The sequence below is a fragment of the Podarcis muralis genome, chromosome 2 (genome assembly GCF_964188315.1).
Source record: "Podarcis muralis chromosome 2, rPodMur119.hap1.1, whole genome shotgun sequence".
NCBI lineage: Eukaryota > Metazoa > Chordata > Lepidosauria > Squamata > Lacertidae > Podarcis > Podarcis muralis.
The window spans coordinates 75824566-75849137 of NC_135656.1; the positions used below are offsets into that span (position 1 = coordinate 75824566).

Consider the following 24572-nt stretch of genomic DNA (forward strand, 5'->3'; position numbering starts at 1 on the left):
AATGTGGAAGGCATATCTCTTTACTCTGGCTTCTGCCACCTAGATGTATATTTTTAGGACCCAGCTTATTTCTGTGATAAACTGTTTTAACATTGAGTTTTAATTGTTGCCACCCACCCTGGGACCTTAAGGTGAAGGGTGTGTAATTAATAATATTGATGATGATGATGATGATGATGATAACAACAACAATAATAGTAACAATGCCTGAAGACCGAAATTTCCCCTCTGACATAATACGACTTTGCTACATATCATTGAGTTTAGGATTGCTGATTAAGGATAAATGATCACATAAAACAGACCTAAAGTGAAGCATACCTCAACCTTCACAAAATTATAGAATGATCCTTTTTTTCCTAATATGACACTGCCTTTCAAGTTCCAAGCATCTATTATGGCAAATTAAATGATGTGACTTCAAACAAAGGATTGTTCAAAGGTTTTGTTCTGTTAGATGTTTTTTTAGCATTTTTGAAACTGTGATACACTAAGAAACATATGCCAAACAATGGGAGACTTCACCCCTTTGGCACAAAGAGAACTTGTGAGTAATGTATACTTTCCTTTTTTGGTTAAAAATCCACTGTAGTTTCTACAGAGCTATGTGCAAGTGTCATATTTCAGGACCTAGTTACTCTTTAATGGCAAGGCAAGAAGAAATGCTTCAGTTACTCTGTTTTCAAAGTGCAAAGATTTCTGTTGTGACTAAATCTATTACTTCAAACAAAGCAGAATTTGTATTCTGAATAAAGCCTGCAGCACAGAGGGGAAAATGAGATACAGTGTTAGCAGAGAAACTTGGTCATTACGTAAGGAAATAATGAGTTCTTGGGGTGCTTCTACTGAAAATTTATGATATGTATGTAACCTGTAAAATTTATAAACCTACAATGAACTAATACTAAAATGTTTATAAATCAGGATTAAAATACCTGCAAATGATTATCAAGTTTGAAAATAGTCCTGTTTTCTTTTCCTTATGTAAGCATATTGTTAAAGGAAAGTTTCCAGCTGTGCCTTGTCAGCCTAAGGACCTAAAGTATTGTGCTGCTTTCCATTTTCTCTAAGTGAAGTTTGCACAATTCTCAATAGCTGTATTAGCAGAATCTTTGCACACAGGGCAGAGCAGTGCCTTGTCCCCAGGGAAAGGAACTATTTCAGACCCTAAGGAGTCATCTTACATGTTTCAACATAATTCTACTGTTGCTTTCTTTATTTTAAAGGCAGCTGAAGTTTCTTTCTTTTGCAGCTGGAGATTAAATAACAGCAAGCAGAATCTACTGTTAGATTAGATTACCAGGTAATATATTGCATTTACATTTTAAATTATTGCTTCAAGATTGGTAGATTCATGTGAAATATATGTAAAAGTTTGCTTAACAATTTGAGGTTTAATGTATGATGTACTTGCATATGATAGAACAAATGTCAAATATATTTGCAGAAAGTACTATGTATTTAGTATCATTAATTTTAATAAGCATGAATGCCACCAATAACAGAGTTATATAGCAAAAGAAAATGCAATGAGGAGTACTGTTTATCCATTTTTATGAATAATAGTAGTGTTGGCAATGTTTTAATTGCTATGTAGCTAAATTCACAGCTGTGAAAATATGACATGATAATTAATAACTGTGTTGTATAACTATCAACTCCCTGTTCCTAGATATATTGCGTAAAAGTCCTACTTTTACTGTTTGAACAGTAGTTCATTGGAATATCAAATGTAATGTTTATGCAATTTAGCTTAGAGTCTAAGTACCTTTAATGAAGATCAGTTGAAGAAATTAACCATTTCCACTGCCTTGCTGACAAAAATGTACTAACTATAAAGAATGACCAGCATTCATAATGCAATATTATGTTACCTGGGAAAGTATATTTTTCTCAGCATTCAGTGACATTGTGAAGGATGCATTTGTGCAATGCTGGCCAAATCAGAAGTTACTTCTTGAATGTGGTATTAGAGGGAACAATTAATAGAATCATGGAATTGTAGAGTTGGAAGGAATCCCCAGAGTCATTTAGTCCAACCCCCTGCAATGCAGGAACTTCAAAAAATTCCTGTGTGTAACATGCTCCCAGTCACTGTTGCGCACTCCATTCCCTACTGCTAGGCAGGAAGCAAAGTCTGATTCAGCTGATCACATGTTCATCCCCATAAAACACACCCAGCACAATGAAGAATAGCTATTGCCTTCTTACAGATTTTATGTAAGGATAGTTGGCATGTTATCAAATCTGCTCGTGTCTATATGCACATATATGTGAATACATGTTCACAGAGGTATCAGTTTGGGGATCTTTACAGCATTCAGTTGCAGAACCCAGGAGTTACTCAATAGAAACAATTACATTAGAAATGCCCAAACTACCTTCCATGCCTATAGGAATTAGCAAGAACCAACCAATCTCAATACAAATGAATATAAAATACAGTGGTAAGGTAAAGGTAAAGGTACCCCTGCCCATACGGGCCAGTCTTGACAGACTCTAGGGTTGTGCGCCCATCTCACTCAAGAGGCCTGGGGCCAGCGCTGTCCGGAGACACTTCCGGGTCACGTGGCCAGCATGACAAGCTGCATCTGGCGAGCCAGAGCCGCACACGGAAACGCCGTTTACCTTCCCGCTAGTAAGCGGTCCCTAATTATCTACTTGCACCCGGGGGTGCTTTCGAACTGCTAGGTTGGCAGGCACTGGGACCGAACAACAGGAGCGCACCCCGCTGCGGGGATTCGAACCGCCGACCTTTTGATCGGCAAGCCCTAGGCGCTGAGGCTTTTACCCACAGCGCCACCCGCGTCCCTCAGTGGTACAGTGGTACCTCAGGTTAAGTACTTAATTCATTCTGGAGGTCTGTACTTAATCTGAAACTGTACTTAACCTGAAGCACCACTTTAGCTAATGGGGACTCCTGCTGCTGCCGCGCCACCAGTGCACGATTTCTGTTCTTATACTGAAGCAAAGTACTTAACCTGAAGCACTATTTCTGGGTTAGCAGAGTCTGTAACCTGAAGCGTATGTAACTTGACGTGTATGTAACCTAAGGTACCACTGTATTTATTTCAAAAATGCCTTTGTGGATTGAAGAGCAAGCACAGAGATATAAAAAAGGAAGATGGTTAGTTGCTACACATTACACAAACTACTTGAATCCATATTGCTAGGGCTGTAAGCATAAAGATTTCTACTACACAGACAGTCACTACATTATATGATGTGAAGATGGATGAATTATAGAATTGTAGAGTTGGGAGGGCCCCCAAGGGTTATCTAGTGCAACCCCCTGCAATGCAGGAATCACAGCTAAAGGAAGCTGGTAAAATGTCGGTTGAACGAGGTAACTGATAGGTGGATTTATAGCAGGTTGACTGACCGAACCCAAAGAGTACTCATTAATGGTTCCTCGTCATCATGGACAAATCCTATATTTGTGCATCTGATTATTTCTGCCTAAGTGTACAACTTTACATTTGTCCCTATTTAAATTTATTTTATAAGTTGTGGCTTAGTTTTCCAGTCTGTTAAGGTCATATTGAATCCTGATTATATTTTCTGAGGTACAGTGGTACCTCTGGTTAAGAACTTAATTCGTTCTAGAGGTCCATTCTTAACGTGAAAATGTTCTTAACCTGAGGTACCACTTTAGCTAATGGGTCCTCCCGCTGCTGCCGCGCCTCCGCTGCACGAGTTCTGTTCTCATCCTGAGGTAAAGTTCTTAACCCGAGGTACTACTTCCGGGTTAGCGGAGACTGTAACCTGAAGCATTTGTAACCCAAAACGCTTGTAACCCAAGGTACCACTGTATTAGCTACCCTTCCCAGTTTGGTGACATATGCAAATTTGATAAGCATCCTCTCAATTACTTCATCAAAGTCATTTATAAAGATGTTGATCAACATCAGGTCCAGGCAGAATCCTGAGGTTCACCGCTTGTCACTTTTTTCCAGGATGACGAGGAACCATTGGTGAACACTCTTTGGGTTCAGTGAGTAAACCAGCTACAAATCCCCCTTGTCTAGCTCCTTGTCAAATTTTACCAGTTTCTCTGCAAGAATATCATAGGGGACTTTGTCAAAAGCCTTACTGAAATCAAGATACATTACAGACATGCCATTTCCCTGATTCACCAAGCTTGTAACTCTTATCAAAAAAGAAAAAAAAGAAAGAAGATTAGTCTGGCATGATTTGCTTTTGAGAAGCCCATGCTTGCTTTTAGCAAACACAGTACCCTTTTCCAGCTCCTCACAGACTGACTGACTATCTGTTCTAAGACCTTTCCTGGTATGAACAAGGTCCCAGGCAGAATTGTAGTGGAGGCATCACCACCATCAATTTCAGTGAGTCTGCTGTGAGTATGAATAACATTGGATATAACCCACAGATTTTCACGAGCCTACCCTGAGTGTGATTTAGTTGGATACATCCCAAATAGTATGTCCTAGACTGACAAGCAACAAAATAGTCTCTTGAGAATCCTGGCAATAGAGAATCATGAAAATAATGTATCAATGCTCCATCCCACATCTTCAGATATTTTAGGCTAGAACAAATCCTTGGCACTTGGTCACACACGTCACTGCCCAATTTAAACCTTAGAAAGCTGGTCAAAAAATAGTGGGCATTAATAATCACTGCAACAGCTGGGTACAAACATAATCCACTTCAGAGAACTCTTACCATTTTCTACAGTACTATATCCTACAGTTCCATTAATCTCGAAAACTCATTTTTTGTGTTTTCTATAGGATACAACACTAGAAGGAGAAAATGCAAAAAGAAGCACTATTCTGTTACATTCTGCTTGTTTCTCTGTGCATTGCTGTTGTTCAGAATGAACGCAACATAATGCGTAGGAGGGCAAGGAGGAGAATGCACTATAGAGGGTTAAGAAAGAGCTCCTCAGGAAATCATAGACTAAACAAGCAACAAGAAATCAAATCCCCAGTCTTTATTACTCCAATACCAAGCATTCCACTTATTAATATTGATGGTGATATCACTGAAGTATTTGACTCTCTGATTGGTCAGGGTGGACAAGAATCCAGTTACAATATTTTACCAGGTAAGCAGAGAATATTTACTTTTTTATTATCCTAACTAAAATGCCAAGCCTATACTCGCTCACTTATATACGTGTATTTGAACTAAAAAGGACTTATTTCTGAGTAGAAATGCAATGTTTTGTACTATTATCCACCTATATATATTTACTAAACATATCAATTGCTTCCCAGAATTCTGCAAACCATGTATGTACTTTGCCTGCTGTAGAGAAGTTACAGAAGCTGAGCACCCTGTGCAATGCACTTCTACAACTAAGCAAGAGGGACATGAGTGGCGCTGTGGTCTGAACCACTAGGCCTCTTGGGCTTGCCAATTGGAAGGTTGACAGTTTGAATCTGTGCAATGGGGTGAGCTCCCGTTGCTCTGTCCCATCTTCTGCCAACCTAGCAGTTCAAAAGCATACCAGTGCAAGCAGATAAATAGTTACCACTATGGCGGGAAGCTAAATGGCATTTCCGTGCGATCTGTCACTCATTACGGTCCTCCATGTGCCAGTAGCGATTTAGTCATGCTGGCCACATGACCCAGAATACTGCTTGTGGACAAACGATGGCTCCCTCGGCCTGAAGCGAGATGAGCATTGCACTCCATAGTTGCCTTTGACTGGACCTAACTGTCCAGGGGTCCTTTACCTTTTTCAACTAAGCACACTAATTTCTCAAGACTGGGTTCTCTTCAATTAATTTTATACCACTGTTCATACAAACACATTTCAAGGCAGCTCACAATTAGAAACAATAAATTAAACTAATACAAAAACACAATTCAAACGAAAGATTTATATGTTGACTAAGCTTTTGTTACTACAACACCAATGCCAAAGAACAAGATATGCTTTCAAAATACTGCTTTTCTCAATAGATAGTAAATAAAAATCAGTTCCAAATTATTCATTTTTTCCTTTTTTTCTTTTACTCCTTCTTTAAAACAATAATCCAAAAATTGGCAAAGTATTCTCCATATTCTCATAACCTTGCTAGCAAAACACATGGAATCGAGTGAACTATTCACTAAGTCAGCTTCAGCACATAGTTTCAACTCTTCATTGTTGAAGTATTGAATCTAATCCAGCAATTGGACAGTTCTCCAGTTAACATTTCCACTACCAATAAATGGGCAAACTGTGCATGATCCAAAAACCATCTGTGACTCATAAACAATGACAAGAAACCAACCTTATAAATATGTATGCATTATACAGCAGAGATAAATATGAAGCAATGGTCCAAAAAGGGGGAGGGGGAAGTTTGATCATTTCTCACAGTCTCAGCAGGTATGAATCATGGCCCAGCAATGAACTGCTGAAGAAATGCATTCCGCATGTTCTATCATCCAGAATGCTCTTGCCCCCTTACTGCAATTCAATCATAAACTCCCAGAGTATCCTTCAGAATGTAGTGATGCTTTTCTCAGCTAAAGTTCCTCCTATATAGTGAAAGGTATAATTTCTCACAAAGAAACAATGTGAAGAATAACACTCTTTGCATGGTAACGTATTAAATAACATTTTTCAAAACTGAAATGTTTGTGGTAGAAACAAACTATCCTACCAATCTATATGGGAAAGGGTGAGTAAAAATATAAAATAAATATGTGTTTCACCAATAATAAGAGAATCCACAAATGGGGAGTTTAAATTGGAAACCTGAATATAAAAGTGAAAACAGAAACATACATATGCTCTCGACTCCTCCTATTAGTAACCCCATACCCTGCTTTTTAATACAACTAGTTTATATAACACTAGTTGAAAATGTTCAGAATGACATATATGCATTGCAATTTATCAAGAAGTTACTGCAAACTTAGCAGTATATGACAATGTGAATACATCTACTACATTGTGGTCACTAAGGTGCCAGCTTGGCTGAAAATCGACCATTTTACATAATTCTAACCATGCAACTGGTTGAGAAAACTCCTCTTGCCCCAAACGGCATTTGGCTACTTTAGAGAATTGTATTACTGTTGCATATGAAACTGGATCATCTTCGAACATATATTTACCCTTCCTTCTAAGGCATGCTAAACATTGTATTGGACAAATAATGTCAACTTTAATAGAAATGGCTATGATAAAAAAAAAATCTGATCAGAAATGATAGAGAACTATCACGTCCCATTTATAATATACATTGTTGATTGAAAACTGTTCATTTTGAGGCATTTTTTAAACATTAAACACAACTGGCAATAGATGTACCAAGCATTTCATTAACTATTTCAAATCTTCCTGTCAGAAATCATCAGCTAAGTAATATGTGGTTTCCTCCTTTCCCCATTGATTCTCATCTTTTTAAAACTGGAATTTTACCCAAAAGCTGAGCTAAAACCACTAGACATTTTAGCTGGAATATTGGATCTGTACCATATTTCCAAAGGTTGAAGGCATTGATATATCTGCCAATGATTTAAACCACAAGGTATTTTTCTAGTCTAGTATTTAGAATACAAGGTCAGATTTGGAAAGAAGCCTATTCAACAACAGATCCTATAATCAATCTTATGTCCATATTTTTTTTTAAGAAAGATCATAAGCATCACTGGCTTTAGCAGAACTCCACATCTTTCTTAAAATCTTCTTTTGTGTTTTCTTTTCATGATTCACATTTTAATAATATATATGTAGTGTGTAGACTACAAGCAAGCTTTTTCAATTGAACTAGCGATACTCTCTGTTCCATTACCCCTCTTCCTAGCCTAGTCCTACAATCAGAATTGATGGTGGCTTAGCAATTAGCAAGCCTTAACACTGCACTCTGAAAACCGTCAGTGACCCCTGTAAGTAGCTTTCCTACTTCTGTCTGATGGTGATAAGGAGGTCTTGCATGTAAGGGCTGGTACCTGATCCTTAACTATAATTAAGGCATGGTGGCTAACCTTTGGTCTTTCATATGTTGCTAGACTATGAATCTCCTGATTGTTGGCATCCGCCTGTCTCAAGAGACAATGGAGTGTGCCTCTGGGGGTGAAGTCAAACTGCTGGAGAATCACAGTGCTTGCTGTGGCTGCAGAGGCCGGAAACACTCCAAATCCCTAGCACGTGCTAGGCCATGCTAGGGAATTGGAGACCCACAACAGCTGGAGAACAACTGATTAACAACTCCAGCTCTATACTGGACAAAGTTGGTGTACCGTAAGGTAGCAAGTAACTTCTGAGACACATGTCTGATATATGAAAACAACCAAGCAAGCTTTGTTAGGGTTGTCAACTATTATCATATGAAATTAAGTCCTAATCTTGTATTTCTCAACTGTTGGATGAGGATTAACATCAGGTGCTTGGAAAGTAGTGCATTTCCTTTTAGATTTTTAGGAATGACCACTACCCACCCTGTTTTGAATGTCAAAACTGATTATGCTCCTGTAAAATGCTTTCTACTGTAGTACCTGAAGCCCAAGCTACCAGGATTGCAAACTATACCAAATAAACAAGAAAAAACACACAGTAGCATCAGTAAAAACAAAATAAACACTAGACGTATTAAAGAAGCAGAAAAATGAAATTCTGCAAAAGCTTGCTGAAATAAAACTTTTCATTTACTATTTGGTGGATGGAGTTGCTAATTTCTGTTGGCATATTGTGGACCTCTCTTGAGTTTAGCTAGCTTTTTTAGACTAAGGACTTGGATTGTTGATCAACAGAGGTTAACAGGCAGTGTAGAAGGCCAAGTAAGTCTATTTCTGTAGCAGAGTATACTCCGACAAACATTTACACTAATTTAAAATTTAGGTGATCAAAAACTAAGCCTACATGTAAATCTCAATAATGTAATAAGACCAATTAACTGTAGAGGGTAGGGTTATAGATTTAGAGATACTATCTATGTGATAACAAACCTCCTTACAATGTTAAATAGAACTTATTTTGATATAAAAAGGTAAAGGTAAAGGGACCCCTGACCATTAAGTCCAGTTGTGACCAACTCTGGGGTTGCGGTGCTCATCTCGCTCTATAGGCCGAGGGAGCCGGCGTTTGTCTGCAGACAGCTTCCGGGTCATGTGGCCAGCAAGACTAAGCCGCTTCTGGCTAACCAGAGCAGCGCATGGAAACACTGTTTACCTTCCCGCTGGAGCGGTACCTATTTATCTACTTGCACTTTGATGTGCTTTCGAACTGCTAGGTTGGCAGGAGCTGGGACCAAGGAACGGGAGCTCACCCTGTTGCAGGGATTCAAACCGCCGACCTTCTGATCAGCAAGTCCTAGGCTCTGTGGTTTAACCCACAGCGCCACCCGCGTCCCGCGTTTTTGATATAAAATAATGCAATTCATATTTGGTAATCAAACCACCTGGATAGACAGGTGGCTACAACCACACAATCTTTTTGTCAACTATATCTAAATTAAAAATATTTGTATATTAAAGATATTAACAAAAAAGTATAATTTACACGGCTCTCCCAAGACAGAACATGACCCCTCAATTACATCATCCAATTCTTTATTATTTCTTTCTTTAATTTATAATAGTCCTTCTAAGAGCTGAATGCAGTTTACATGGTACTTTACACATAAACATTTACTCTTGTAAAAAGCCTATGTTGTGTGCTAGGGTAAGAAATAGTGGTTAGCTTGACGTTATCCAGCTTGAGGTTATTCAGTGAGCTTCATGGTTGAGTGGGGATTTGATCATGGGTCTCCCCGAGACCTAGTCTGACACCACGCTGTATCTCCCATGTTGGATACATACCAAGGATGGTGTGTAGCATCCTTCTTGTCCATGCACAGTTGTTTTCAACATTGATTTGGCTGGGGAGTCTTTGCTCATGCATACACTAGAGCCCCCACAGAGATTTGTATGAAGCTGGTTATCTGGAAAACCAACCCACCAAATGTTTTAATTTACCAATACATTTTATACCAATTTTAAAACTTGCTTTTGTTTTCCATTTATCAGGAAAAGAAAAGAAATGTTTTGCAAATGGGATGATTATGTATGATAAGTCTGTGTGGTCTCCTAAACCCTGTGTTACGTGCCTCTGCTCAAAAGGAAAGGTGTTGTGTGATGAAACCTTGTGCCATCCTCTGACGTGTCACAATACCAAGATACCTGAAGGAGAGTGTTGCCCAGTGTGTATGGATATTGGTACAGTATATTGATTTTTTTGCATACTTCAGACACACAGTGTATATATACAGGATACAATTTAGTGTAAGTAATGTAATCCTTTGAATATGTGCAACTGCTAAAAGGCAATGAAATTAGGAATTATTCATTAACCTTTTAGTATTTGCATAGATTATGGTAGGCTGTATGTACACAGGCATTTCCACTGGGGATATCTATTGCTGTCCTGATTGTCCATGATGATGGTGGCATCTTTTTTTGACCCTGTCAGTGCAGCAACTAGGCCAACACAGACACTCTTACCCATATGGAAATGTCAGCAGACATGAACAGCAAATCTGCATAAACTTAACTGAGCCACAAGCCCATGAACAGATCTGCCTGCTTTCCTCCTCCCTCCCTGCCTCCAGTGAGGAAACAAACCACAAAGCAGCTGACTTAACGTTATATCTGAATCAGGATTTGTGGTTTGTTTCTCCCAAGCAAACATTGATCAGGATGCCTAGAATAAACCTTGGTTTGGTTTATCTTGGTTTGCTTAGAGGGAAATAAACCATGGACACTGGCTCTGATGTAATACTACATCACCCACTCTGTGCTTGTGTTTTCCTACTGGAGGAAGGGAGAAGCAAAGCAGGAAAGCTCAAGCTGCATGTAGTAGCACATAGCTCATGCATAAACTAATTTCATAATAGTTTATGGTTTAGTGACGTGTCCAAACATTGCCAATGTGTAAGCACATGCTGCCATTAAATCAAAGGTGGGAAACAAAGCAGGATAATATACATTTTGCATTTGAATTTTTCCTTCATAATTTTGAGTTAATAACTGGAAAAGTGTATAGCCATTGGCACTACTGTTGAAAAGGGCAACCTAAATGCTACCTTATACTCAGATATTGAATTGAATTACATCATCTAGATGACTAAGTTCTTGGGCCAGTTTAGCTGTCATTATGGCAAAGGTCTTCATCTTTCCCAACTTTTTTTGTTTGCAGTCACCAGTTGTACTCACTAGAATGTAGCTCAACATATTATACTTCACAAATACCACCATTTAGGGAAAATCCCATTACTGAATTTGTGAGTCACAACAGATAATCAACCAATCCATTAATTCAACATCCTTGTCTAAAATTTATATATTAAAACAAGGAACAAATATATGATAAGATTTTGTAAAAAATAAATAAATCTTGTTGAAGACTTCAATATTAATGTCATAAGCTAACAACTAGTTCAAAGATTTAATATAGGATTTCAAGACAAAGAACTAAAAAGTGTTTAGGTAAAATTACCAGACACCTTAACTCAGTCTGTATATATGTATGTATGTATGTGTGTAAACATACAAAAAACGCACCAGCAAAACCACTGTAATTTTCTTATCTTAGGGATTTTATGCACAATAATGCATTTTATTAATATTCTTCACTATAATAGAATAATTATTCTCTTCAAGCACATATATATTAATGCTTGCTACTAAAAACTGTGTTATCATTTTTCTTTATATTGGTATCAACTGTCCACTTTCAACACCATGACCTCCTTGCATTCAGAGCTAAGTACTATTTCACTAGGTGACACATCTGAATTTTCTGGTGATAATCTAGAGCCCAATGACCACACTGATCCAGTCTTGTACAACCTACAAGATCAAAATGCTAAAAAGAAGGGAAAACAACTTGAAAAGAAAGAAATTACTATAAAAGATAAAGAGACCCAGCAAAGAAGAAAAAGCCATGAACAGAAGGAAAAACATGGACACACAAAGGATCAAAGGGAAGATGAGAAGATGAGAGCAGCGGAAGAAAGGAGAAGAGCATATGAAGAAGAAGAGTTAAGAATAGAAAAAGGACTCAAGAAAGAGGAAGAAGAAAATGAAGAAGAAAGTGAACAACCTGAAGGAAGTGAGGAAGAAGAAAAAGAGGAGGAAGATGTTTTGCGTGGTGATGTATTCAGAATGCCGCCTCGTTTCCCAATTCCTGAGCCTTCTACTGAAGTGCCTGCTTTGCCAACCGGATGCTCCATCCTGGACAACACAATCAGCTGTGTTAATGCCAAACTCAAACAAATACCACCAATCATGGATGCAGAGCTTACAAGCATAGAGCTTGTAGGTAAGGAAAAAACTGACTTGTTTATTATAATAATTTTCAAATGTTAGCTCTACTATTTCTGTTTGCACCGGACAACTAATGTCCAATGTTCTCATTGTAAAAATTGGAGGAGGGAAGGGACAATGTGATGTAAGTTTTGATATTCATTGCTTGGCTATATCAAAATCCTTGCTTTGTTGGTTTATGAAGAAGCAATATGGAGACATCGTAATATTTACTTGACACTAAATATGGTACTAAGCATCTGTGTGATAAAACCATAAGGGAAATGGAAAATGATTAAGAAATGGAAGTGAGTCTTAAAATTCCTATTGCTATTACACACCTTTCCTTTTCCTAGGTAATACTATAACTTCCATCCCAGATGAAGCTTTTAATGGGATTCCCAATTTGGAAAGGATTGATCTTCGTAGAAATAATATCACATCATCTGGCATAGGTGCACGGGCATTTAAAGTAAGAAAATCTAGGGTTTTTAAATTCTCTCTCTCTCTCTCTCTCTCTCTCTCTGTGTGTGTGTGTGTGTGTGTGTGTGTGTGAGAATGTATAGAAATGGCTGTTTTGCTGAAATTGTTTGTCAAAGAATCCATGAGAGTACATTAATGAATACTCTGTAACTCTTCACAATTGCAATCAATAATGAAATCATTGACAGAACAAAGTGAGATCTGGGGATATTTTGTGAGAATTACTACTTTCACAGGTTAGAGAGATGAAAATTAGTGGCTTCAATTTAATTTTAAATTCTCCATGTGCTAGTGTAGCCAACGCAGGCCACATACAGTAATATTCATAAAGCACACATGAACCTAAAGCAAACAGTGCTAGAAAAAAATATTTTAAAGCTTAAAAATCAAAGTTAATTTGATTTCTCAATTTGTATCTTCCCCAACACAGATATTGAAGAATTTGCAACGTTTATATTTGGATGGAAATGCACTAGTACATATTCCGATTGGTTTGCCATCAACTTTAGAAGAACTTAAAATAAACGAAAACCAACTACATGCAATTGATGAATACAGCTTTGAAGGTATATTGTAACTATGAATGCAGGTGACTAAGGTAATAAAAGCTTACAAATTCATGACAAGAAAAAAAGTAGGTGGAACAAAAGTAGGTGGAACAACAACTTCCATATTATTTAAAAATGCATCCTACAATTTTTTTGTTTAGTAACTATGAATAAGAATACATTTTAACACTATAATTGCATAGACATTCTTGTACTTGGCGACAGCTCCTAAGTGACAAATTATATGTATATATATTTGCCAAATCTTCTACAGAAACAACTATCATTAGAACTGTTGTCAGCAAGTTTTATGTCTCGAAGAATGCATATTTTTCTTTAAAATATAAAGCGGTATAGAAATGAAATAAATAACAACAATTCCCAGAGACACTAGGAGTGGATCATGTACATATATTTTTAAACATGGGAACTGGGAACTGCACTCTTTGTTATATCACACTGACAGATCTGATTGTGCACAAAGTTGTTTTTCCAGTACTTAGCTACACGCTTTACAAGAGGGACAACCGCCCTCTACTCAGATGCATAAGAATGTAGCTGTAGCCTTGATTTTTACCCAGTAATCTGCCTAGAGGAGAGCTACTAGGTTACATGCTCTTTTTAATTCCACCTACTCTATAGAACGCAGGTGGCGCTGTGGTCTAAACCACAGAGCCTAGGGCTTGCTGATCAGGAAGGTCAGCGGTTCGAATCCCCGCGACAGGGTGAGCTCCCATTGCTTGGTCCCTGCTCCTGCCAACCTAGCAGTTTGAAAGCACGTCAAAGTGCAAGTTGATAAATAGGTACCGCTCTGACGAGAAGGTAAATGGCGTTTCCGTGTGCTGTTATGGTTTGCCAGAAGCGGCTTAGTCATGCTGGCCACATGACCCGGAAGCTGTTCGCTGGCTCCAGTCGTTCACGACTGGACCTAACAGTCAGGGGTCCCTTTACCTTTATAGAAATGTATGTAAGCTGCCTTAGGGTGGCTTTTCCTGAAAGTCAGTCTAAAAATACTGGAAGTCAATACATTATTTATTTATTTCATAAAATATATACTGCTGATTGTAAGAAAAACCTCAAAACAAAGTTTACAAAAAGAAATTGTGTACTGGTGTGGCTAAAACACGTAAATTACCCGGTTCAGAATGTGAACAGATCTAGCTCTTAATGCTGAAAAGCAGTATGAACAAAACATTATTTCACTCAAAAGTTGTTTATAGCTTGGAATGCAAAATAATATACATTATGTTCATTTTGCTACTTAAAAATTGTTCAAAATACATATCTTCTTTTTTAAGACCAAATATCTTCCAAGGCATTAGTTGCTGATAACAGAGAATCTGGTTAGTTTTAAAAGTCTGTTGCCAATGACTCATTTGCAATATCCAGATGCCACCTTTGTGAAATTAAGTACCTTCTTGGGGGCACCATAAGTGCTGCTATGGGATGAACCTCCCCTGGCCCAAGAAAGACTGCAGAAGATCCGGGAAGACCTGAGGCTCCCCTGTTTCTCACAACAGGAGATAGAAATGGGAGAAGAGGATTAGAGATCCTCCTTATGAAGGACAGGAACTTTTATTTGAATCATAGCACAAAGGGTAAAAAATAAGTTTGCTTATCAGACTCAGAACAAGGCACAGTTATATTTTCAATGCATGTGGTTTCTACTTGAAAACTAGAATAAAAAATTAGTGTATTCTATAATTCTCGTGTACTATATTTATTCCTAATTTATTTAAATTTACTATAATCATACTTGTGTCTTAGTGAACCAACAAACAAGTGTGGAAAATTATAAATTGTATTCAAATAAACATGAAGTTCTCCTGCTATTATTAAATAACATTAGGATTAAAATTTCTCTCTGATATTCTGGAGGCATAGGTCAATGAGGAGAGAAATTGGTTAGAATATGAAATACCAATATGCAGATTCTTTTTTTGCCCTGAATCTTACTGGATGAGCACAAACATTTCATCATGATTGCTTTATTTTCTAAAGGTTTAGAAAAGTTGGTGACACTGGAATTAGAAGGCAATAAACTCAACGAAGCTAATGTTAGTCCACTAGCCTTTCAACCTTTAAAGAGCCTGTCTTATTTGCGCCTTGGACGGAATAAATTTAGGACCATTCCGCAGCGCCTTCCCAGTTCTATTGAGGTAAGGTTTTTTTAAAATAAAAAAGATGATCGGTTTCCTTTTCCATAATAGTCAGGGCTCCTCTAGGTGACCTATCCCAATTTGCTTGCACAAGGCTTACTGTAGAGGTTAGGTTTAGCATTCCTTCTGATTTGTTTGTGAGGCAGGTATATGACAATCAACATTCATCCTGATATGCTTGTGCGGCATTAATATGTTGTCCTGCTAATCACTTGTTTGTTCCATACTTTTAAATGCATTTTCCATCACTTTCCTAATAGCAAAACCTCATTTTTTAAAAGTGAATTTGTTGCACCAGAGCAACAGAGAACTTTAAATTTCCTGGCATGTGCAAGAATCTCATATCCCCCATCCCCCCATGGCACAAAATACTGTGAGATTGGAGGCAACCTTAAGCTTTGATCCTGGGCAAGCTTACTCATTGGTAATTGCCAATAATTTCAAAAGCAATGAGTCAGGATTGCAGTCCAAGGGCAGGTTTAGGGACATGGGGAAAACAGATGCAGTACTCAATCACACAACCCGTGCAACATATGAAGGGGGAACTTGGGCTTCTCCCCCTTTCATTTGGAACTAATGCCTCTTAACTAACTTTGTCTGGAAACAAGGAACAACTTTGTTGCCACTTTTGGAAAATAAGTAAAGCAGCTTTACGCCACATATTCTACATTTTAAAATAACCACTTTAATGTATTATACAATACACTTTTCACATATTTCCTTCTTTTACCATGCATTCTAAATAGGAATTATATCTCGATAATAACCAAATTGAAGAAATTACAGAAGTTTGCTTTAATCATACCAGAAATATAAACACAATTGTTCTGAGGCACAACAAATTAGAAGAAAGCAGAATAGCTCCTTTGGCATGGATCAATCATGAGTAAGTGTAAACTTTGTGTTATTTTCCAATCACAACATTTAATTAATTAAAGTATAGAATAAAGAAGTTGTACTACATAGAAGATGAAGGTTCCACAAATGTTTTTCTTGGCATATTAACCAACTGGTTGCTGGTATACAAAGAGAACTTGGAAGAGAAGAGTGTGGTCTTCTTACAGTGCTTACTTTTGGAGAAGGCAGAGCAGTGAGAGACACACATGCTGCTTCTGCTTCCTGTAGAAAGTTCAGGGCAATTAGAAACTAACTCCAATGTCCCACCCCCCAGTCTACTATCACAGTACAGGGTACTAGGGTATTTTTCATCACTTTGCCCACAGCTTTGGAGGAAGATGGCTTCAGTGCAAATACATTTCTCAATTAATTGATGTGATGTGGGATATAAGTAACTTCACAAAAGACTCTTTCTAACATAATGGAAGGACTTTGTGTATTTCCCTCTAAACATCCAAAGTGAGAGAAAATCCTTTGCACAGAATTTCCAAAGAACAGAACAAGTCCCTTACACTGTTCTGTCTTCAGGACAATTTTATTTCCCGACCCTTTCTCTCCAGATTGCTCTGCTCTTAGTGAACTACTGGGGAGTGGAGAGGGCTAACAATGATCATGATAGCAACATGGCAAATGAATTTGTAGACCTCTGACCCAGAAAACTGTCACCTTAAAAAAATATCAAACTCTTCCAAACTCCCCAGGCGAGCTTATTTTTGGATTCTGACAACATATACCACACAGGTGTCTAGTTTACTTAAAGCAAAATTATAAACACCAGAAGCATCTTCCTCTGAAGAGAGACGTATTTTAATCCTGAACTCTTGTGTTTTTTTATTCTTGGTGTAACTGTAAGCAGGTTACATTCTACCAATCTATCTCAGTAGATAGTACAGTAGAATCCCCATGTCTGGAGGAAAATGTCCAATTAAAGGATGTGGCTATTAAGTAAACATTATGCTAATATGTTACCTTTTAAAATAGAAAACTAAGGAACTATGGGTACAGTTAAGACGGGCAGGAAGAGAGCACACAGGTAGCATTTATTTATTTATAAATAAATAAATGACTTCGGTCCAGTATACCTGAAGGAGCGTCTCCACCCCCATCGTTTTGCCTGGACCCTGAGGTCCTGTGCTTAGGGCCTTCTGGCGGTTCCCTCGCTGTGAGAAGCCAAGTTACCGGGAACCAGACAGAGGGCCTTCTTGGTAGTGGCACCCGCCCTGCGGAACGCTCTCCCACCAGATGTCAAAGAGAAAAACAACTACTAGACTTTTGGAAGACATCTGAAGGCAGCCCTGTTTAGGGAAGCTTTTAATGTTTAACAGACTATTGTATTTTAATATTTTGTTGGAAGCCACCCAGAGTGGCTGGGAAAACCATTATTATTATTATTATTACTTTTTTACTGCTTTTTGTGCAAAAATGCCTCTGATCATATAAAACAGAGATTCATATAATCCAACAATAAAACTACTGACCAATTAAAACATTTCAATCCAAAGTACACAGGCCAGGATTCTGGAATGGAGATAGATAATACTATCATCCTGGCAATAATATATACAGTGGTACCTCGGGTTAAGTACTTAATTCATTCCAGAGGTCCGTACTTAACCTGAAATTCTTCTTAACCTGAAGCACCACTTTAGCTAATGGAGCCTCCTACTGCTGCCGCTGGAGCCTGATTTCTGTTCTCATCCTGGAGCAAAGTTCTTAACCTGAAGCACTATTTCTGGGTTAGCAGAGTCTGTAACCTGAAGCGTATGTAACCCGAGGTACCACTTCAAAGGGAAATGCATTTGAACACTTGAGATTTCTGATGTGTCAAGTATTACAAATTGTATTAAAAAAAACTTGACTAGTGAGATAACTGAGTGTGGGGAGAGTGGTTTTAACTCCAAAAGAGTACTTTAGCACAGATGTCCTGAACTAATGGAAGAGAGGAAAATTAAATAGAAGGTTTGGCCTATGAATGTGACCATAGTTATTATTCTTTTTCTTATACAGACTTGAGCAATCTGTCAGATCCTGGATAGCGACAGTTATGTAAACATGTTTGGACAATAGCTATGGGAAAAGAGTAGGTGGTAGGAAAAAAGTTCTCTTTAGTATGAATTTGTTTTGGTGAGCTGAGATATGCCCTTTGACTTTTTACAGTCCTGCCCTTTTATTAATTAATGCAGAGTAGAACGTACTGCAGGCTGAAAACTACCAGTTGCTATGACAAAGAAGAGCTGCTGTCAGGCAACTCAAATAATTCACCATTTCTCCGTATAGCCTGCTAACTCTTTATGACTAGAAAGCAGGATGGCAGCACATCTCCGCCTTGTACATGTAAAAATGCCCGTGCATGGTTAGGCAGATAGAAAGAAGTACTGCCAGTGCGGTGTAAGTGGTTAAAGCAGCCTTTCTTAACCTTGGGTCCCCAGATGTGGTTAGACGACAACTCCAACCATCCCTGACCACTCGTCCTGCAAACTAGAAATGACGGGAGTTGGAGTTTTAGAGCAGAACAACATATGGTACAAATATTCCCCAAATAGTTTCCAGAAAAATAGATAAGACTGTATGCTTCCAATCTTCCTGAACTCTTAAAATGCATGTTATGTATGAAGACAAAATTAGTTACTTTATGCTCTTACTTTTTAATATCTTTTCACTTTATTTTAGGAACCTGGAATCTATTGATCTTTCTTACAATAGTATATATCATGTTCCCTCCTATCTGCCAAAGTCATTGGTGCACCTTGTGCTTATAGGCAACCAAATTGACAGAATCCCAGGATTTGTATTTGGACACATGAGGCCAGGGCTGGAATATCTGTACCTTTCATTTAACAAACTTGATGATGAGGGAATTGATCCTGTGTCATTCTATGGGGCATATCACTCTCTAAGAGAAGTCTTCTTAGATCACAACCAGCTGAAGTCTGTACCACTTGGAATTGCAGAAATGAGATCCTTAAATTTTCTGAGGCTCAACAATAACAAAATAAGGTAAATAAATACACATCTTAATTGTAAATACAATAATGTTATACTGGCTTTCTATTATAAATGTTCAAACACAGCAAATCATGGTTTATGGAATTCTTGCTTACTTCTTTAACTGAATCTTTGAGGCCACTAGTGCAAGACATTGTTGATTCAATAGGTCATACTGATACCAATAATTGGGATGCCACATTTTAGGTGGTCCTGTTTCACTTCCAGACCAATGGTCACTCAAACTCTGAAGCCCCCTACTAGATGACTTTGTGGAAGACTGATTTTATGAACCACAATTAACCCCGATGGCAAGATTGAATATCCACATTCAGATGCAGTATATCTCTGAATTGCAGCTGCTGGAGGGAAAGCCATGAGGAGGGATGTTGCCTTCCTACTGTTTACCCTGGATGGGTACTGAGGGAAACAAATGCTGAACTAGATAGGCCTTTGATCAAATATGGCAAGGCTCTTCTTTTGTTCTAACTAGTTGTTGCTGAGCAGTAGTCATCTGATAATTCCACAGTGAAGTGTAAATAAGCTTACCACATTCTTCAAACCAAACTTTCCTTAACAATCTAAGGATGGTGCCTGACATGCACTTAGGACATTAAAAATTACAGTGGTTGAACATCAGACTACAGCAGAAAGAAAATAGCATGCTCCCACTAAGTCTTTTTTCATTTTCTTTTCCATATGAAGATGGCAAACAGCAGTAGGAAATGCTCAGATACATTCTTCACAAAGCCCACAATTGTAGAAGGTCATTGAATAAATCACTGCATATATTAGATTTATATCACCTTATTTCCAAACAGGTTTACATGGCCTGAGCATGTAAAAGCAACATGGTAGTGGGTTATAATATGCCTAAGCAGAATATCTGGGGACCCATAAAATGAAAAATTCTGGATACAGCTCTGTTTTTTCACACTTTTTACAATAGTTTCCATCTTGAAAATGAGCTGCAAAGAGAAAGGAAATTTGCTAGCAAAATGTAATAGTTAATCCCCTTTAACTATTTCATATATGGTTTTACAGAACAGTCCCTACTGAGCGCATCTGTAGGAGTAGGTCGGATAATGAGGAAGAGGAGGAGGAGGAGGAGGAAGATGATGACAGTGAAGAGAATCATGATTATGAAGATTCACAATTAGAACACCTTCATCTTGAATATAATTACATCAATACAAGGGAACTTTCACCATATGCTTTTTCATGTGTCAGATCATATTCTAGTGTGATTCTGAAACCTCAGAAGAGCAAATAAAAGAACTGTTTTTGCATGTAAATACTATAATTAGAATATTTGTTCGCCACAAGCAAGAAAACCAAAGCACAAATTATGAAAGGTGCCTCAGCACTATTATTTAACAGTATTATTTATTATTAATGAAGGGTGAGGTATAATTGTAGGAATATCTCCAGGAAGCTGACCATGTACGTGCCTAGAAATATTATACTTGCAGCCTATTTTCACTTCTAGTAAGATAAATATTGCATACCAATGTGATAAGTGAGTACAAGAAGGATTATTGAACTTCATTGACCTGATTTTCCTCAAAAAGTTGACTTGATAAATATTTTCAATGCAATGAATTATAACCCTACAGACAGGGGAGGGCTGTGTGTGTGTGTTTGGAATTGCATTTCAAATTAAGAAAATACTGTAAAATGCACATATAAATTAAGACAGTACCAAATGTAGAACATTTGGGGCCTCTTCATACATGGCATTAATGCTAACCTGTGCTGTAGGTTGCTCATGGGAACTGCAATTTAAAAAAACAAACAATGAAATACAAATCAATACATCACATAACTCATTATTTGAGTAACACATCTCACTAAGCCATGTTACTGAAAAGCTCAAGGAGCAAGGAAGTCTTGTAGTTGCAAGCACAGTCTACTCCTTTAAGGAGTGAAGGAGGCATGAACCAGAGCTGGGAGAGGGACTTTCATTAATACAGTGACAGCTGTGTCTGAGAACGTAGCAATAGTCTACTATAATACCACAATAAGGGAGAACTTCTGCTTTGCAGATGCAGAAGGTCTCAGTTTCAATCACTGGCATCTTTTGGTAGAGCTGGACATGTCCCATGTCTGAAGAGCTGCTGCTAGTCCATGTAGACAGTACTGAGTTACATGGACTTATTCAGCACAAGGCAGCTTCCTTTGTTCTAGGAGAATATGTGATGGCATTTAGTTCATGCAAAAATAATACCTGCTTGAAAACAGGCACATGTTCCAAAGCAGAAGTACACTAGCAATAAGCTCCTAAGCAGGGAAAGCAGTGGCTCCATAATATACAAGCATAGAAAACATGTAGCAAAGGAATGGCATAGTCTGCCCTAGTTCCTCTTGAGACCAGATTGCTTGGGAGCAGGATAAAAATTGTTTCAAAATAATAGGCAGAGTTGCCTCTCACAGTTGCTTACCACCCACACTTCTCATAGTACAATTGTCATCTATTACCTCTACTTGCAGACAGTGTTGCAAACATGTCAAATAGATTACGCTCAGAGCAAACTTAGAAACGGTACAACACTTTGCAGATTTAAAATAGTATCAAATAACATGAGGAAATGGCATGTTGCTTATGGATAGGATCTTAAAAAGGACAGAATTGACAAGTGACTCTAGCTCATGAACATATGAATCTGCCTTATACTGCGCTGTGTAGCCTAGTGTTGCTTGTTCAGACTAGCAAAGGCTCTCCAACCTGAGATACTTCTAACTGAAGATGGCATATGCTAAGCATATGATACACCTCTGAGCTACAGCCTCTTCACTGTTTGATGCATCCTGACCATTATGTGGTGTGCTAAAGAAGCAGAGGATAGAGAAGCTTTCTTCATATAGATGTGTGCTATTTGAGGCATAATCAAAAGCTATGCAACTTGCATTTATCATCAAAGGTCAATGCAAGCTGACGTCTTTGTCATGCACTAATGATATGCAATTTTTGCTTGCATCATTAGCAAATTAAAAGGCAAAATTCCCCACAGAAAGTAATTCCATGCTAGTTCACATCACAGTATTAAAGATTTCATGGAACTGTGAACACTAACAAATATTTCAAAGAAATAGAACAAGTACTAAAAAAAAACACTGCACTCATAGTTGCCTGATGCAATCCAAAGTATGTTCAATGAAAACAAGAAAAATTGGAAAATCCACCTCCTAACAAATCTGTGTTAATTGAGGTGGTGACAAAAATGAATTACATGCCTGAGATGTAGCGGCTGGATGGCTTTCCCCAATAATTCACATTCCAGATAAAAACTTGAAACCATGGAAAGCAGACATAGGATGATACAGTTGTTCCACTGTAAACATTCTTAGTTCCAGCTGCGGAAGCCGCTGCTGAAATCATCATGTGTACATGTTCTAAAAAGATTTTGACGGACAACAGCTTTTTCTAAATTTGGAGGCTTCTTCCACAATCATGAACTGAATGGCTGTTGTCCCTGAAAAGAAGAGGTGACTCTAGAGTCTGGTCACAAAATGTATATCATGCCACCATCCCTTTGTTTCAATAACATGCTCTCACTATTCAAAGAGCCACTAAGAACTGAGGGAAATTAAAACAAGGTGTAGGAGCAGGAACTCTGATTTTACGCTACCCCCTGCCAGCTAGCATTTTGCATTACCTGCTTGCTCCATTATGCAGCATGGATACTTTGCCAGACTTCATGACACATGATATTTTACTGCAAAACACACCAGTCCAAAAGTAAGCTAATGGTCATGACCCAGGAATCTGACAATGTGATAAGTAAAAGGTGGGAAATAAAATGTTTTGTATACTTGCTTAAGATACAATAAGATTTGTGACCTTTTCTCTCTCTTATTTGTGCCTTTAAGCATCTTTGTGGTCAAAAATATGACTCAATATCTGCTAATATGTAATCCTCTTGAGAAATATTTTTACCCCTAATCTGAATTATTAGATCACAACTGTGGCTCTCCAGTTGTTGCTAGACTGCAACTCCCATCATTCCTGACCATTTGCCATGCTAGTTGGGGCTGATGGGAGTTCAACAACATTTGGAAAACAACAGGCTCCTCACCCCAGATCTAAAGTAAAACGAAAGGTGCCTTGGTAAGTGATATATTTTTGGTCTTTTCGTAATTCTTATAACGTTTTCAAGTTATTCTATCAAGATTTTATTACATGTTCTCTTACATGTTATGCACTTTTACAGAATGGTATAATATTGCTCAAATATTATATATAACATATGTGTTTTCCAGGAAACATACATGGAGCGGGTAGCATATTCATGGGCCAATAACATGCATAATACATGTGCTTGCAATTATGTGCATATATATGCACACAGACACACACATATATACACACACATATATACACAGATGTATCTTTGGTAAGATAAATAACATAAAAAATCTAATCAAATCATAACGTGTATTTTTAGCTTTGAAAGTACTATTGTTTGATAGCCATTTTCATACTATATAAGGAATATTAGTAATTATAACTGCTTTCAATACTATAATAATTATAGTATTAGTAATTATAACTGTTTTCAATACTATAATAAAGTATTTTCAAAATACATATTGTCTTCATATTGGTTAGTACAATTACTTGAGCACTGTACAGTACTAATAGCAGCTGGATAATGGGAAGATTTGGAACCACAGCCTAGCTGGAATAACTTGAATAATTGGGATGAATGGGGACTAAAAGGGAACTGGTGATGAGGGTTACTAGAGTGTATAATGCTAAAATCTCGAGTACTGAGGGAAAGTTAGGATATTAGTAATGATCGGAGGTATTTGCAACCAGATTACTGGACTGGAAAATGAATTTGGCTGCATGGAAATATAACTGTAATAGAACAAATCAATTATCGGGAAGATGTCAACTGCACATCTTTTATGGATATTGTCTTTTCAACATAAGCAAACAGAACACTCCATTCTGATGAAAGTATAGCTCAGAAAAAAAATCCATGGTCTCCTTTGTAATTCTTCCATAATTTCTATTTACCTTACCATTTGCCAGACCTTTCTCTCATATTTGGTGAACTGTATTGGTATGGTATTATATGGATTGGCTACTGCAGTGGTAGCCAAAGTGGTGCCGTCAGATGTTCCCAGATTTAAACTCCCCTCATCCCTACTGGCCATGCTGGTGGAGGCTGATGGGAACTGTAGTCCAACAACATATAGAGGGGATCAGGTTGGCTACCCTGAGCTACTATGTCTCATGAAACTA

The 24572-nt window shown here is 37.8% G+C and overlaps 2 protein-coding genes across 7 annotated transcripts in view; one reads left to right on the forward strand and one right to left on the reverse strand.

The window, feature by feature from the left end:
* The window catches only part of CENPP (centromere protein P), a 146773-nt gene that overhangs the window by 31576 nt on the left and 90625 nt on the right, over nucleotides 1–24572 (reverse strand). The gene's annotated exons all lie outside the window — the stretch shown is intronic.
* On the forward strand, nucleotides 724–23907 carry ECM2 (extracellular matrix protein 2). Of its 6 annotated transcripts, none has more exons than XM_028718839.2 (11): nucleotides 724–812; nucleotides 1227–1303; nucleotides 4755–5071; nucleotides 9973–10161; nucleotides 11705–12265; nucleotides 12606–12721; nucleotides 13163–13298; nucleotides 15282–15439; nucleotides 16186–16325; nucleotides 19007–19333; nucleotides 20366–23907. In XM_028718839.2, the coding sequence occupies exons 3-11, from the start codon at nucleotides 4777–4779 to the stop codon at nucleotides 20592–20594; spliced, it is 2151 nt and encodes a 716-aa protein (XP_028574672.2). In that variant the 5' UTR covers nucleotides 724–812; nucleotides 1227–1303; nucleotides 4755–4776; the 3' UTR covers nucleotides 20595–23907. The 6 variants fall into 6 exon arrangements, with proteins under 6 accessions (XP_028574672.2, XP_028574675.2, XP_028574673.2 ...); XM_028718840.2 differs by lacking the exon at nucleotides 724–812 and adding an exon at nucleotides 3957–3994 and having other exon boundaries at nucleotides 1076–1303; XM_028718842.2 differs by lacking the exon at nucleotides 724–812 and having other exon boundaries at nucleotides 1074–1303; nucleotides 11759–12265.

Bases quoted from the DNA above. Each gene is read 5' to 3' on its own strand.
- ECM2 (XM_028718839.2), top strand. From the start codon at position 4,777: ATGCAAAAAGAAGCACTATTCTGTTACATTCTGCTTGTTTCTCTGTGC. The intron at 5,072-9,972 runs GTAAGCAGAGAA...TCCATTTATCAG, and splicing joins CAGTTACAATATTTTACCAG to GAAAAGAAAAGAAATGTTTT. The intron at 12,266-12,605 runs GTAAGGAAAAAA...TCCTTTTCCTAG, and splicing joins TACAAGCATAGAGCTTGTAG to GTAATACTATAACTTCCATC.